The sequence below is a fragment of the Canis lupus genome, chromosome 3, assembly GCF_048164855.1.
Source record: "Canis lupus baileyi chromosome 3, mCanLup2.hap1, whole genome shotgun sequence".
Lineage (NCBI taxonomy): Eukaryota > Metazoa > Chordata > Mammalia > Carnivora > Canidae > Canis > Canis lupus.
The window spans coordinates 58,632,461-58,647,075 of record NC_132840.1 but is presented as its reverse complement, the minus strand read 5'-3'; the positions used below and the strand labels follow the sequence as shown (position 1 = coordinate 58,647,075).

Sequence of the window (14,615 nt, the reverse complement as noted above, 5' to 3'; positions counted from 1 at the left end):
TCTCTCTCTCTCTCTCTCTCTGTGACTATCATAAAATAAATAAAAATTTTAAAAATAAATAAATAAATAAAGTATATAACCTAGTATATAACCTTAAAGAGACCAGACATGCTGGTTCTGATGTATCCAGGAAGCCTTCCCAACCCCACTGTCCTCCCCACCCCCAAAGCTAATCACTCCTTCCTTCCACATGCTCACGTGCATACAGCATTAACCTTTTGTTTGCATGTCCATTGACCTCTCTCTACTATGCGCAGCACCTCAAGGTAGAATACCACACCCCCTCTGCATCCCCCAGCATTTCCCAGTGCAACTCCACACAAGACCTCAATAAATCAACTTTTCTTCTGATCCTCTCTTCCATTTTCCAAATGGCAGCACAAGAAGTTTAGATAAGGATTACTTAAAATTAAGATGGAATTTCTATCTTAAACTATAGATTTCTCTCTCAACTTCCTTTTCCTTGAAAGTGTTAATATGGCAGTTGTATCATTGCTTAAAACTATGAATAGTAAAAATGGGAGTTCTCTACATGAAAAAAGACTGATAAAAACGCTTTGGCTACCAGTGACATTTTAAAACCTTTTTATTTTTAAGTACAGATCTATAATGGAAAAAATAGTACAGAAAGGCCTCATATACCTAACATCCTGCTATAGTAGATCAAACCAAAGATATTGACATCAATACAATCCACACACTTTATATAGATTTCATCACTCAGTGTGCCTACAGCTCAATGCAATTTTACCACATCTGCATATTTGCAAAGATACAAAACTGTCCCATGGCCACAAAGATCCTTCATGCTACCACCACCCTATATAGCCACACACCACTATCATCCCTAATCCCTGAAAACCACTAGTCCATTCTATATCTCCATAATTGCATCATTTCGAGAATTCTATACATATATCAAGACCATTCAGTGTGGGAAAGGGCAGTCTCTTCAACAAGTGGTGATGGGAAACCTGGATATCCATGTGCGAAAGACCGAAGTTGAATCCTTATCTTACATCATGTACAAAAATTAATTCAAAATGGATAAAAGATCTAAACATGAGACCTGGAACTATAAAACTATTAGAAGAGCACAAAGGAGAAATGCCTGATGACACCAGATTTGGCGATGGTTTCCTGGGTATGACACCAAAAGGACAGGCCACAAAAGCAAAAACAGAGAGCACCAAACTTGAAAATTTTTGTATGCCAAAGGACACGATCAACAGAGTGAAAAGGTAACCTATGGAATGGGAGAATACTTGCAAATAGTATTTATTACCTAATAAAGGGCTAATATCCAGAGTACATAAAGAACTCAAACAACTTAAAAAATAATAAAATAAAAATAAAAATAAAATAAAATAAAAAATAAAATAAAATAGAACTCATACAACTTAACAACAAAAAAAATCAAATAACCTGGTTAAAAATGGGTAAAGGACTTGAATAGACATTTCTCCAAAGATGATGATTCAAGGTCCAATGAGCACATGAAAAGTTGCTCAACATCAGGAATCATCAGAGAAATACAAATCAAAATTATAAGATATCATCTAATGCCTATCAGGATGGCTACAGTCCAGAACAAACAAACATCATGATCCCAGGGTCCTGGGATTGAGTCCTGAATCCAGCTCCCTACTTAGTGGGGAGCAAGCTTCTCCCTCTCTCTCACCCCCACTCATGCCCTCTCAAATAAATAAAATATTTAAAACAAAAACAAAAAGGTAATAATAAGTGTTGGTGAGGATGTGGACAATTTGGAACCCTTGTACCCTTTTGGTGGGAATGTAAAATAATGCTACCACTAGGGAGAATATGGAGGTTCCCCAAAAACATTAAAAACAGAACTCATAGTAGGCTCATCAACTGTGACACAGGGGCAGCCCTGGTAGCTCAGCGGTTTAGCGCCGCCTTCAGTCCAAGGCCTGATCATGGAGACCCAGGATCGAGTCCCACATCGGGCTCCCTGCATGGAGCCTGCTTCTCCCTATGCCTGTGTCTGTGTCTCTGCCTCTTTCTCTCATGCATAAATAAATAAAAAGAAAAATCTAAAAAATAAAATTAAAAAACTGTGACACAAGCACTACTCATGGGGGGTGCAGATAACAGGCAGTGTAGGAGAAATCTCTGTAGTGTTTGCTCAATTTTGCTGTGACCCTAAAACTGCTCTAAAAATAGTCTATTTTTAAAAACAGAACTACCATATGATCCAGCAATCCTACTTCTGAATTTATAGCCAAACTGAAAGCATGATCTTGAAGAGATATTTGCACACCCATTTTCAAAGCAGCAATAATCACAAGAGCCAAGAGGTGGAAGTGACCCAGATGTATGGATGAGTGGATAAACACCACGTGGCACACACATACAAAGGAATGTTATTTAGCTTTAAAAGAGAAGGAACTGGGGCACCTGGGTGGCTCAAGGGTTGAGCATCTGCCTTTGGTTCAGGGCATGATCCTGGAGTCCTGGGGTCGAGTCCTGCATCGGGGTCCCCACAGGGAATCTGCTTCTCCCTTTGCCTGTGTCTCTGCCTCTCTCTTTCTCTGTCTCTCTCATGAATAAGTAAAATCTTAAAAATAAATAAATAAAAATAAAAGGGAATGAACGTCTGTCACAAGCTACTGCATGGATGACCTTTAGGACATATGCTAGTGAATAAGCCAGTCAAGTCAGAAAAAGACAAATACTGTATGATTTCATTTATAGGAAGTAAAGTTATTAAATTCACAGAAACAGAAAGTAAAACGATGGTTATGAGCAAGAGGCAAGAGGAAAGGGGAAAGGGACAGTTGTGGTTTGATGGATAAACAGTTTCAGTTTTAAAGGTAAAGTTCTAGAGGTCTGTTCACAATGTGAATGTATTTAACACTACTGAACTATACACTTAAAAATAGTTAAGAAGGGGGCAGCCCCGGTGGCACAGCGGTTTAGCACCGCCTGCAGCCCAGGGTATGATCCTGGAGACCCGGGATTGAGTTCCACGTGGGGCTCCCTGCATGGAGCCTGTTTCTCCCTCTGCCAGTGTCTCTGTGTCTCTGTCTCTGTCTCTCTCTCTCTCTGAATAAATAAATAAATAAATCTTAAAAAATAGTTAAGGTCAATTTTGTGTGTTTTTTACCACAATAAAAATAATTTTATGTAAAGGGAATCATACAGCATGTAAACTTTTGAGATTAGCTTTTCTTCATTCAGCAGGAACTCCCTTGAGCTCATCCAAGTGGTCATGTGTATCAGCGGTGTTCATTCGTACACATCCAGTTCATCCATGATACCGATGTACCACCGTTTATTCACCCACGGAGAGTGTCTGGGTCGTCTGCCTGTTTTCAGCTCTCACTAATAAAGCTACTATGACCATTCAGGTTTTCACAAGGACATAATTTTCATTTCTCTAAAATAAATGCCTGAATGTGCCCTTGATAGTCTATAGGCTTTTACAAGAAACCACGAACTTTTCCACAGTGGCTGCACCATCTCACACTCCCACCAACAACGTAGGAGAGCTCACGTTCCTCTACACCAATGCACAGCATGGTTTAAATGTGCATTTTCCTAATGTCCAATAATGTGGACCATCTTTTCATTTGCTCACGTGCCGCCTGAAGTGTCTGTTCACATTTTTGCTCACTTTCTACAAGGACTGTTTTCTTTTCCTGCTGAGTTTGAGAGTTCTTTATATAGTCTACAACTATTCTTTGCCAGATATTTAGTTTACAAATACATTCTTCCAGTTTGTAGCTTGCCTTTTCATTTGTCTCTCACAAACGTAAGTTTTTAATGTTGGTGATGCCCAATTTACCAATATTCCTCTTATGGATTGTGCTTTCGATGCTGTGCACAAAAACCCTTCACCTAGCAACCCATTGTCTTTGAAACTGAAACTCCAATGTAATGTACATTCTTATGTAATGGACATAAGAATAAGAAAATGACAATACACAGTTAAAATGTGGGCACATTCAAAAGCAAATCCAAACAGTGCTTCCTAACATAAAGGACATCTAGGAAAAAATCCTAAATGTGATTAATTGTTCTTTAAAAGCAATCCTTACAAGATTAAAGCAAAACAACTTTAAAAATTTCTACTGCCAGGTAAAAATATAAATAAGTTATTTATTGTTTACACTTTTCACAGACCCTTAACCACTGGGGACATGGACAAGAAAGGTGGAGAAAAGTCAAAAGGAGCAGTAGCAGCTTTTCTAAGTTATCAGACGTTGACAGAAAGCATAAATAAAAGGAAATTTTCCTCTTACAAAAATTAACTCTCCACATATTTTCTAGAATTTCACATCATAAAGAGAGGTATACATCGCTATGCCAACAACAAAAAATTACTGTATTTTTCCCAGCATTTTCTAGGAGTGCCAGAATCCAACACTGGAACAGCACCAATAAAAATTTCTGACATCCTTGAATAAGGCTAATACTACCCTACACTGGGGGAAAAAAAATATAATGCTGTATTTTAACATGCACATATCTTGGGGATCCCTGGGTGGCTCAGCAGTTTAGCACCTGACTACGGCCCGGGGCGTGATACTGGAATCCCAGGATCGAGTCCCACCACTGGGCTCCTGCATGGAGCCTGCTTCTCCCTCTGCCTGTGTCTCTGCCTGTCATGAATAAATAAATAAAATCTTTAAAAAAGATGCACGTATCTTATTTCCAAAAAAAAGGCCTTTTATTCTTACTCTTATCTGTTCATTATCATAATTTGCAAAATATTTGCTTTTTCTGATCTGTATTTGTCTGTAGCTGAACAATGCCATCAACCAAATGTAAGCAGCTATGTTTACCTCGTCAGACTGCTTCTGTATGATGTATTTCTATGCCTATTTCTCTGAGAAGTTACTTCCCACAAACCAATCAAAGATGCATTAAACAAAACCTTGGAGATCACTTCATGTTTCAAATTCTAACAAAAATATTTCTTAATAATTAAGAAAGGCAAAATTTTTCATCCTGAATGGAACAGAGTCCATTAAAACAAAAGAACACTTAGCATTTACTTGCTTAAAGCAAGAACACATCCACACTACAGTTAACCATAAAATTAGTAGGGGGATCCCTGGGTGGCTCAGTGGTTTGGCACCTGCCTTTGGCCCAGGGCGTGATTCTGGGGTCCCAGGATCGGGTCCTGCGTCGGGCTCCCAGCGTGGAGCCTGCTTCTCCCTCTGCCTGTGTCTCTGCCTCTCTCTCTCTCTCTCTTTCTCTCTATCATGAATAAATAAATTAAATGTTTAAAAAAAAAATTAGTATTTCCCCCTAAAAAAAAAAAAAAACTGCACTGAAGCATCCAAAAGCAAATAATCCAAGGGTTGAAACCTTCTTGATAATATAAACAAATACTCCACCTGAGAAAAGGAAATCAAAAGCAGCAATACAGTGACAGTCTCCTATACCATGTGCCATACACAACCAAAGCTTCTTAATTATGTATAAAAGTATCACCAAATACAAAGTGTATTAGCATAAAAACTACATAGTAAAACTATATATTCTGGTAGTACATCACAGCAAATGCAGATTATACAAAATACTAGTATCTACAGATTGTAGAATTTAATTTACTTCAACCTTTTAACATGCTCAGCAGCATCTCAGAAAGTGAGGTCATCTGTTACAAAAGACTAAAGTAGTATGTTTCATTCAGTAGTTTATAGAAAATCAAACTACTGTTGCTTATAAAAGAGTTTCACTGCATTATCAAAAATATTCACTGAACAACAGAAATTATTACTCAAAACTCATGTATTCCCTAATGTTAAGAAAATTCACTTATTCACTGAAATACTAAGACTTTCCCCCAGCTTCGGGGCAACTGGGTGGCTCAGTTGATTAAGTGTCTTCCTTCGGCTCAGGTCATGATCCTGGGATCCAGCCCTGTGTTGGACTCCCTGCTCAGTGAGGAGTCTGCTTCTCCCTCTCCCTCTACCCCCTTGATCGCTCTCTCTCTCTCTCAAATAAATAAAATTTTTAAAAAATTATTAAAGACTTCCCCCAGTTTCACGGAGATACAATTGACATATAACATTATGTACTTTTAAGGCCCACAACATAATGATTTGACATGTATACACTGCAAAATGAGGCTGCTTTAGATTCTGTGACAACACAGGTCAGATATCCAATTCCTCCACTGCAAGGCACGTAACTTATCCAACACCCCCACCCCATCACAGTATGTTTCACTTACGTTTTTCTTGACAGCATATTCAGTAAAACATGCAGCAGTTCCACTATTTCTATCATAAAGGAATTATTTCTGGATATAAAAATTCCCAGACTGTTAAACAATTAGTAGTATGATAGAATATAAACTTACTTGTAGACTTCCCTGCCATTTCCATATTTTTAAACATTTTCTTCTATATGAGTTAACAACTATTAAAAATGTTAATAATGGGATCCCTGGGTGGCGCAGCGGTTTGGCGCCTGCCTTTGGCCCAGGGCGTGATCCTGGAGACCCGGGATCAAATCCCACATCGGGCTCCCGGTGCATGCAGCCTGCTTCTCCCTCTGCCTGTGTCTCTGCCCCTCTCTCTCTCTCTCTCTCTCACTCTCTCTGTGACTATCATAAATTAAAAAAAAAAAAATGTTAATAGTTAAGAGGCACCTTGTTGGCTGAGTTGGTAGAGGCTGAGATTCTTGATCTCAGGATTGTCAGTTTGAGTCTTTTACCTTAAAAAAAAAAAAAAAAAAAAGATTAACATCTATTAAGCGGGGGGAGGTGCTGAGTGGCTCAGTTGGTTAAGCAACCAACTCTTAATTTTGGCTCAAGTCATGATCTCATAGGCCTGAGATCCACGTATCAACCTCCGCTTCGAGTGGTGAGGAGAGTCCGTTTCTCTCCTCCTCTCTCCCTGTTCCTCCCAAAACTCGTGTGTGTGCTGGAGCTCTCTCTCTGAAATAAATAAATAAAATCTTAAAAAATACATCTATTAAGGAGCACCTGGGTGGCTCAGTCAGTTAAATGTCTGACTCCTGATTTCAGCTCAGGTCTTGATCTTGGGGTTGAGTTCAAGCCCTGTGCTGAGCTCTACACTGGGCATGGAGCCTACTTAAAAAATATATTTGTGTGTATATATGTGTGTGTATAGATATATATGTGTGTATATACATAAGTATACATACATAAGCATCTATGTGTATATGTATACACAGAGAGAGAAAATTACGTTTATCACCCAGAATCTTCTGACACTAGGGTAATTCCTGTCAATAATTATTCAATTTCCGTTTGTTTAACATTGTAATGGAACTGTATGTCAAAGTGCCAATATATTCTAGAAAGGTCAAAAATATCAAATCTTTCTGACTCCTCCTGAGAGTATTCTCTGAATATCTTAGGAACACCCTGCTAAAGAAACAGCACATGACAAAACCAGGAACTGTAGGGAGCCCTCTGGAGGAAAGAGCTCAGGGCACCCACTGCAGTTATGGCTAGGAACCCCTGGCTTCACAGCCACCCATAGAACTCCTTTAAAAAGTCGATTTTCTTCATCATGATATGTAGACTCTTTGGGCATGATATCAAGAATCTGTATTTCCCCAAGTGGTTCCACTGCACATTCTAAATCTAAGAAACACATATAACTAACTCATCACAACAACCTACTTATATGGGTAGCCAAGGAGATGGAAGATTTGGGAAACATCCAGATAACTTTTAAATACACAATGAAAATTTCTACAGTAAAAGCAGCTCAATTATTTCATTGTTACTGTATAAAAGAATTCTTCCTAATTCTGGAATGACAGGTGCCTGTGAGACCTTAACTTTTGAAAACCTATGGTACCAATCTTTAAAAAACTTCAAGTGATCTTAAAAAAACAAAAACTTTCCCTTATTCCTTATAAATGCTCATCACATCACAAAATTTAGTTCAGTAAGAGTAGAGAGTAAGTCCAACTAGTCCAAGGGGGCACCTGGGTAGCTCAGTGGGTTAAGCATCCAGGTCCTGATCTCAGGGTCAGGAGTTCAAGCCCTGCAATGGGCTCCATGCTGAGTGTGGAGCCTACTTTAAATAAGTAAATAAATAAATAAATAAATGAAATTTCCAAATCCAATAACTTCAAAATTTTTCTCATAGTTATCCACCAACACCACAAAGCTTACTAGTACTCCCGATTCTGCAGAATGTTGGCCTTAAGCTCACAATGGCAAAAATCTTTTTATGATTATCTTAAGAACACCACTTTGATTTTAAAGTATAGCACTTTGTACAAAACACTTTACTAAGAACATTTCCACAATCATTTTGGTAGTTACTGGATAAATTAACTCTGACTATTTAAATTTATAAATACTATTTCATGTTTGTGGTTATTATTGCTCCCTGGGAGGCAATATAGCCAATTAAAAACAATAGAGTAAAAAATAAAATAAACAGCAAGAAAATAAATAAAAACAAAGTCTCCAAAATAAGAAGCCCTTCAATTTGAACACAGCAGCACCACTCACTTACCACCGCTTGACTTTGGGCAAGTAACTCAATCTCTCCAAGCCACTATTTCTTTATCAGGAGGATGAAACAAGATAATACACATAACCTGCGCATTGCCCAGTACGTGCCAGTCCTCAGTAAATATATATACACATAAACACAGATACAAGAATCTCTCTGAAAAGGCACACAGAAATTATCAATGATGACTGTTTCCAAGAAAAGCACCTGGTATTCTTTGGGGTACTGGAAAGACTATATACCATTTTGCGTTGTATATCTTAAACCAGTGCTTATATTACCTTCTCAAAAAATAAAACAATTCTGAAGTATCTCTGGTGTGTCAGATTTCTGTGTTTAGTATTACAAACTCCTGCTAAACCCGCCAAGGGGTAAGTCAGAGTCTAATAATACAAAGAAACACAGAGCCTATCTGATTTCACAAGTCTGTTAGGTGTTCTTACTTGCTTCACAATAGCTACAATGGTCTTAACCAAAACAATCTTAAACCAGTGATTTTTCAGCCTGGGTTGGTTTGAATCCCCCAGGGAAAATGGCAATGAGACGGGTCTGGTTGTCACAGCAGAGGGGGTGTACTACCACCGGCATCTGGCGTGTAGAGGCCAAGAGTGCTGCTAAACATTCTCTAAGGCACAGTACAGGCCCCCACAATAGTATGCCCAAAATGTCAGTAGTTCTGAGTCTGAGGAACTCTGCAACCAAATGCACCCCACTCTTCAGTTACCAACAAAACAGACACAAATACAGGAAATTCTCACCAGGATTAATGATGTAAAACCTGTAAAGGCCAGTCTCAATAAACCCGACCACTGTGGACCACTGTTTCTGATATTCTAGCAGCTACAATGGCATACAAGTTTCTCTACTCAAATCTACACTTCAAGACTTTTAAAGCATTTATTATTAAGCCTTTCAATATTCACTCTAAATGATTTCAAGAGATTACAGTTTACCATGCTTTCCTGTTTTCAAATGATATCTGAAGAACCACAAAGCTCAATGTACTACTTACATACAACAGGGCCTTTATTTTAGGAAGTAATTATCAAGTCTCTTGATATTTTTAGATTTCACTTAAAACACTCCCTTTGGGCAGCCCGGGTGGCTCAGCGGTTTAGCGCCGCCTTCAGCCCAGGGTCGGATCCTGGGGACCCAGGATCGAGTCCCACGCTGGGCTCCCTGAGTGGAGCCTGGAGCCTGCTTCTCCCTCTGCCTGTGTCTCTGCCTCTCTCCCTCTCTGTGTGTCTGTCATGAATAAATAAAATCTTAAAAAAAAAAAAAAAAAAAACTCCATCTCCTGTTTTGTTCATGTTATTTAAAATCGTCCAAATCTTTAAGAAATTAAGAACAGTCCACTGCTTCTGATCAAAAATGCAAGAAAAAAATGGGGATCCCTGGGTGGCTCAGCGGTTAGGCATCTGCCTTTGGCCCAGGGCTGATCCTGGAGTCCCGGGATCGAGCCCCGCATCAGGCTCCCCACATGGAGCCTGCTCCTCCCTCTGCCTGTCTCTGCCTCTCTCTGTTTCTCATGAATAAATAAAATCTTAAAAAAAAAAAAAATTTTTTTTTAATGCAAGAAAACTTAATCAGCAATTAACTAACTTTATAATGAAGCTTGAAAAATGACACAGCAATACAGTCTCTCCTCCAACTTCAAAGTGAGTATCAATGGCCTTAGCTAACAGTCAAGCAGTGGGGCACCGGCAAGCTCAGCAGGTGGAGGGTGCAGAGCTCACCATTCCGGGTTGTGGGTTTGAGTCCCACACTGGGTGCAAACAGCACTTACACATAAAATCCTTTAAAAGAGTAAGCCAGGGAGGATCCCAGGGTGGCTCACCGGTTTAGCGCCTGCGGATGGCGCAGGGCGCGATCCTGGAGACCCGGGATCGAATCCCACATCAGGCTCCCGGTGCATGGAGCCTGCTTCTCCCTCTGCCTGTGTCTCTGCCTCTCTCTCTCTCTCTCTCTCTCTCTCTGACTATCATTAATTAATTAATTGATTGATTAAAAGACTAAGCCAAAAATGAAGACCTCTGGAAAATGTTTTATCAACATTGGGATTAATCTTGACAAAAAAGGGAAAACTGAACCAAGAGGCCATCAAAACCTAGAGCGGAGTAGGAAAGTACTTCTCAAGAACTGCTACCACTGTTTTTAGTCATACTTTACTTTCTTAGTAACTGCCTAACTTCCTTCACACCTTTAAAAATGTGTATCTTTCCTGCCATGTTAAGAGCTGAAGACTGTTTTACTACTGACTTCTTATTCTAACGCTGTTCAATAGTTCAGCACACAATAAAAACTTATTAGAGAATTCTTCACGAGACAAAAGGACATCCTAACTCCTTCCTCCAAAACAAAATAAACCAAAAAAAAAAAAAAGACAAAAAACAAGATGCAATAAGGTCATTGTTTCATCGCTTTTCCGATACATTCTCCGTGATGGATTATCAACTATCGCCAGAACTTCTCCATCCACTTCAAGTCACTGCCCTGAGCATCCAGAAGTTGAATGTGTCCAAACCTGCTTGCTCATGGTCTAATAATAACGCTAATTATACAACCTCCAGCAGTCCCTGACAACCTTTTTCTCAAGAAGCCATCGAGGTGATTGAAGCAGCAGCTCGAGGAGTGTGGACGAGCTGGAGTTCTGCAGGCCCGGGCTCCGAGCGCCGAGCGCAGGACCCGGGGCCCGGGGCCCGGGGCGGCGAGGACCCCGCGGGGAGCAGCAGCGGCGACGGCGGCAGGCGCGCCGGGCCGGGGGTGCACATTTCTCTTTAAATCTGGCAGCACGTGGGGCGGCATTGTGAAGCCACCGGCCCCCCCGCCCTCGGCGCACGTCCGCCCCCAGTGCGCATGCCCCGCTCGCACCGTCCTAGCGGAGCAGGAGCCAACCCCCTAAAAAGTCAACCTGGAAGCCGCAAACGGCCGGAGGCCGGGACAATGGGGGAGGGGGCCGCCGGCGGCCCCGGGGGACCGCCCCCGGCCGCCGCCCCGGCCCGGCCCCGCGGCTCGGGGGCTCAGCGAGCCCGTGCGGGGGCCCTCGGGGCACAAAGCCCGGGGCGGCCGCGAGCGGCTCCCGGCCCGCTCCCACCCTCCGCGGCGGGCGAGGCGAGGCGGGCGGGCCAGGCGGGGCCCGTGCCAGGCGGAGGCGGCCCGGCGGCGGCCGGCGGCGGCCCGCACTGCCCGCTCCGCCAACCCCGCGCGCCGCGGCCGCCCAGGCCGGCGCTTTGTTGTCCGCCCCAACTCCGCGGCGCCGCGCGGCCGGCCAGAAGTTTTGCGCGCCTCCCCTCCGCGGCCGGGGGCCGCCTCCCCCAGCCCGCCCGCCCGCCCGCCCGCGCCCCGCCCGCCGGCCCGGCCCGGCCCCCCGCAGCCAGCCAGCCCGGACGCCCCCCGGCCCCCGGCCCCCGGCCCCCGGCCCCCGGCCCCGCGGCCGCCCCTCCCCCCGCGGCCGCACCTGAGCCCCGGGGCCCGCCCCTCCGGGGCCCCGCAGCCCCTCCCCCGCAACGTCCCACCGCGCGGTGGGGGAGGGGAGCGGAGGGGAGGGCGCGGGCGCCGGCCCGGTCCCCGCGGCGGGCCGCGTCCTCGCCCCCGACGGCCTCCCGACGCCGGCCGAGTGCGGGCCCGGCCGGACGGACTCCCCGACCTCGCCCCGGCCGCCCGCCCGGAGGAGGAGGGCCCGGGCCGGCCGGCGCTCACCTGCCAGCTGTCTCCGCAGTAGCAGCGCCGACTGCAGCTCCGTCATCCTCCCGCCGAGGGCCCGGGCCGGCGCCGGGGCTTCCGAGGGGCCGGGAGCAGGCTGTGGGGGCGCCCGGAGCCGGGAGTGCTGAGGAACGCGGGCCTCCGCGACGGGAGAGCCGGGGCCGGGGCCGGGGCCGGGGCCGGGGCCGGGGCAGGCCGGGCTGGCGGCGGGAGCGGCGCCTCGCTACCGGCGCGGGTCAGCGCGGGGGGCTCCACACGGCGCCTCACGCCCGGAACGGGAGGGCGCCCGGGCGGCCGCGGCGCGTACTGGGACTCCGCTTGCCCGCTCCCCTCCTTCGAGCCGCCCGTCGGCCCCGCCGGTGCCTTCCCCCCGCCACTGCCTTTCCCCCCGCCACTGCCTCACTGCGCGCAGGGCCGCTCCGCGCAGGCGCGCTGGGGCTGCCCACCTCGCCTCGGCCCGCCCGCCGGCCCCGCCCCCGCCGGCGGAATCCCGCCCCCTGCGCGCCGCGGCGCCCGCCGCCGCCATTTTGGGAAGGTCGCGCGAGGCGCAGGGGACGCCGGGGCGGGTATGGGGAGAGGAGCCGCTGGCCGACGCCGCATGGACACCATGACGAGGAGGTCGCCGCTTGCCCGGACTTAGCCCCGGGGCTGGAGCAGGTGGTCCCGGAGTGCGGGGCCAGCTTGCGGGCGACTGCGAACGAGCCGTGGCTGGAGCCGAACTTCGTGCTGGTGTGTCCCGTTTTACGTAAACCCCCGAAGCTGACGTCAGGTGCTCTAACTCCCTTTACAGGAAGAAGGGTGAAGATTCCTGGCGCACCTCTTACTGCGGACTGACCTTAGAGCATCACCTGGGACCCCGCGGACGGCGCTCGGGCCCTCAGTCCTCCAGCACTTGCCCGGTGCGCCTGCACAGCTGTGAGGGCCGCGGAGGCCGCGGAGGGAACCTGGGCCTTCCCGTCCCTCGAGCACCTGCACGGCCCCGGGGGCTGCGCGACCCCGTGGAGCGCGCTCCGGCCCCTCGGTCCCTCCAGCACCTGCCCGGTGCACCTGCACGCCTCTGTAGCGGGGGCCGCGGGGAAGGACCGCCCTGCCCTTGCCCGCAGGAGGCTGGCTGCGTCCTGGCTCAGACCGCTCTCCAGATCAGGAATGTCTCCGAGAATCGCCCTGGGCGCCCCCAGAGCAGGTACACGTGGAGAGGGGCGCCCTGCTCCCTCGGGGTCACAAGCTCCGCAGGCAAGGCCTCAGGTGTGCTCAGTGCGGGGTCACTAAGGAGGAGAGCGAGACAGGAAGGCCCCAAACGTGTTTCTTTATAACGAGAAAAGAAGTCATACTTAACGGTCCGCTCTCCTCAGGGCCTCCCTGCCGCAGCCTAGCTTGTCCCCGCGCTGGAGCTTTCTGGCTGCTCCATAAAAACCAGTGTCCGAAAACACCCTAACTTTCTGGACTAGAAACCATTCTTTTTAGTTTTTTTTTTTTTTTCTAATATTTTATTTATTCCTAAGAGGCACAGAGAGAGGCAGAGACACAGGCAGAGGCACAGGCTCCCCTGCCGGAAGCCCCATGCAGTACTCCATCCCGCGACCCCGGTGTCATGCTCTGAGCCGAAGGCAGACGCTAAATCCTTAAGCCCCCCAGGGGCTCCTAGAAACTGTTCTCTTTTTTTTTTTTTTTTAAGATTTATTTATTTATTTATGAGAGAGAGGCAGAGACATAGGAGGAGGGAGAAGCAGGCTCCATGCACCGGGAGCCCGATGTGGGACTCGATCCCGGGGCTCCAGGATCGTGTCCTGGGCCAAAGGCAGGCGCCAAACCGCTGAGCCACCCAGGGATCCCCAAAACCGTTCTTTTTAAATAAATTTTTAAATTTATCAAAGTAATAAATACACATAAGTCATAATTAGCATATTAGGGCTTATATTGAAACACACATTCTTCGGTTAGCCTTCCCCACTCTGAAATCCTGCAACCCCGGGGCAGGTCCCTGTTACTGCCCTTAGCACTTTCCACTGGTACTTACCTCCTCCATTGGTTTAAATAATGTACTTTAATACTTTTTCTTGACTTATCCATTTAAGACCTTATATATTTATTCTTGCTATAACCAATGAGGATTTAGCTATTTTACGCTACCTTCCACCTTTTATTCTCCTAATGTCATTAAATCATCACATATCAATCAATAGGTTTTTTGTTTTTGTTTTTTTTTAAGATTTTATGTATTGGGGGATCCCTGGGTGGCTCAGCGGTTTAGCGCCAGCCTGTAGCCCAGGGTATGATCCTGTAGTCCCGGGATCAAGTCCCACATCAGGCTCCCTGCGTGGAGCCTGCTAATCCCTCTGCCTGAGCCTCTCTGCCTCTCTGTCTCTCTCATGAATAAATACATTTATGTATTTTAGGTACTTATTCATGAGAGACACAGAGAGAGGGAGG

The 14,615-nt window shown here is 46.1% G+C and overlaps 1 protein-coding gene across 1 annotated transcript in view; it reads right to left on the bottom strand.

Moving 5' to 3' along the window:
- Positions 1–12,711, bottom strand: part of UBE2G1 (ubiquitin conjugating enzyme E2 G1) — a 101,371-nt gene extending 88,660 nt beyond the window's left edge. The window contains exons 1-2 of the mRNA XM_072813563.1: positions 12,589–12,711; positions 12,183–12,408 (exon numbers count right to left, since the gene is read on the bottom strand). Of these exons, the coding sequence (XP_072669664.1) occupies positions 12,183–12,408; positions 12,589–12,711 (349 nt within the window). The remainder of the gene's footprint in view (positions 1–12,182; positions 12,409–12,588) is intronic.
- Between the last annotated feature and the right edge of the window lie 1,904 nt (positions 12,712–14,615).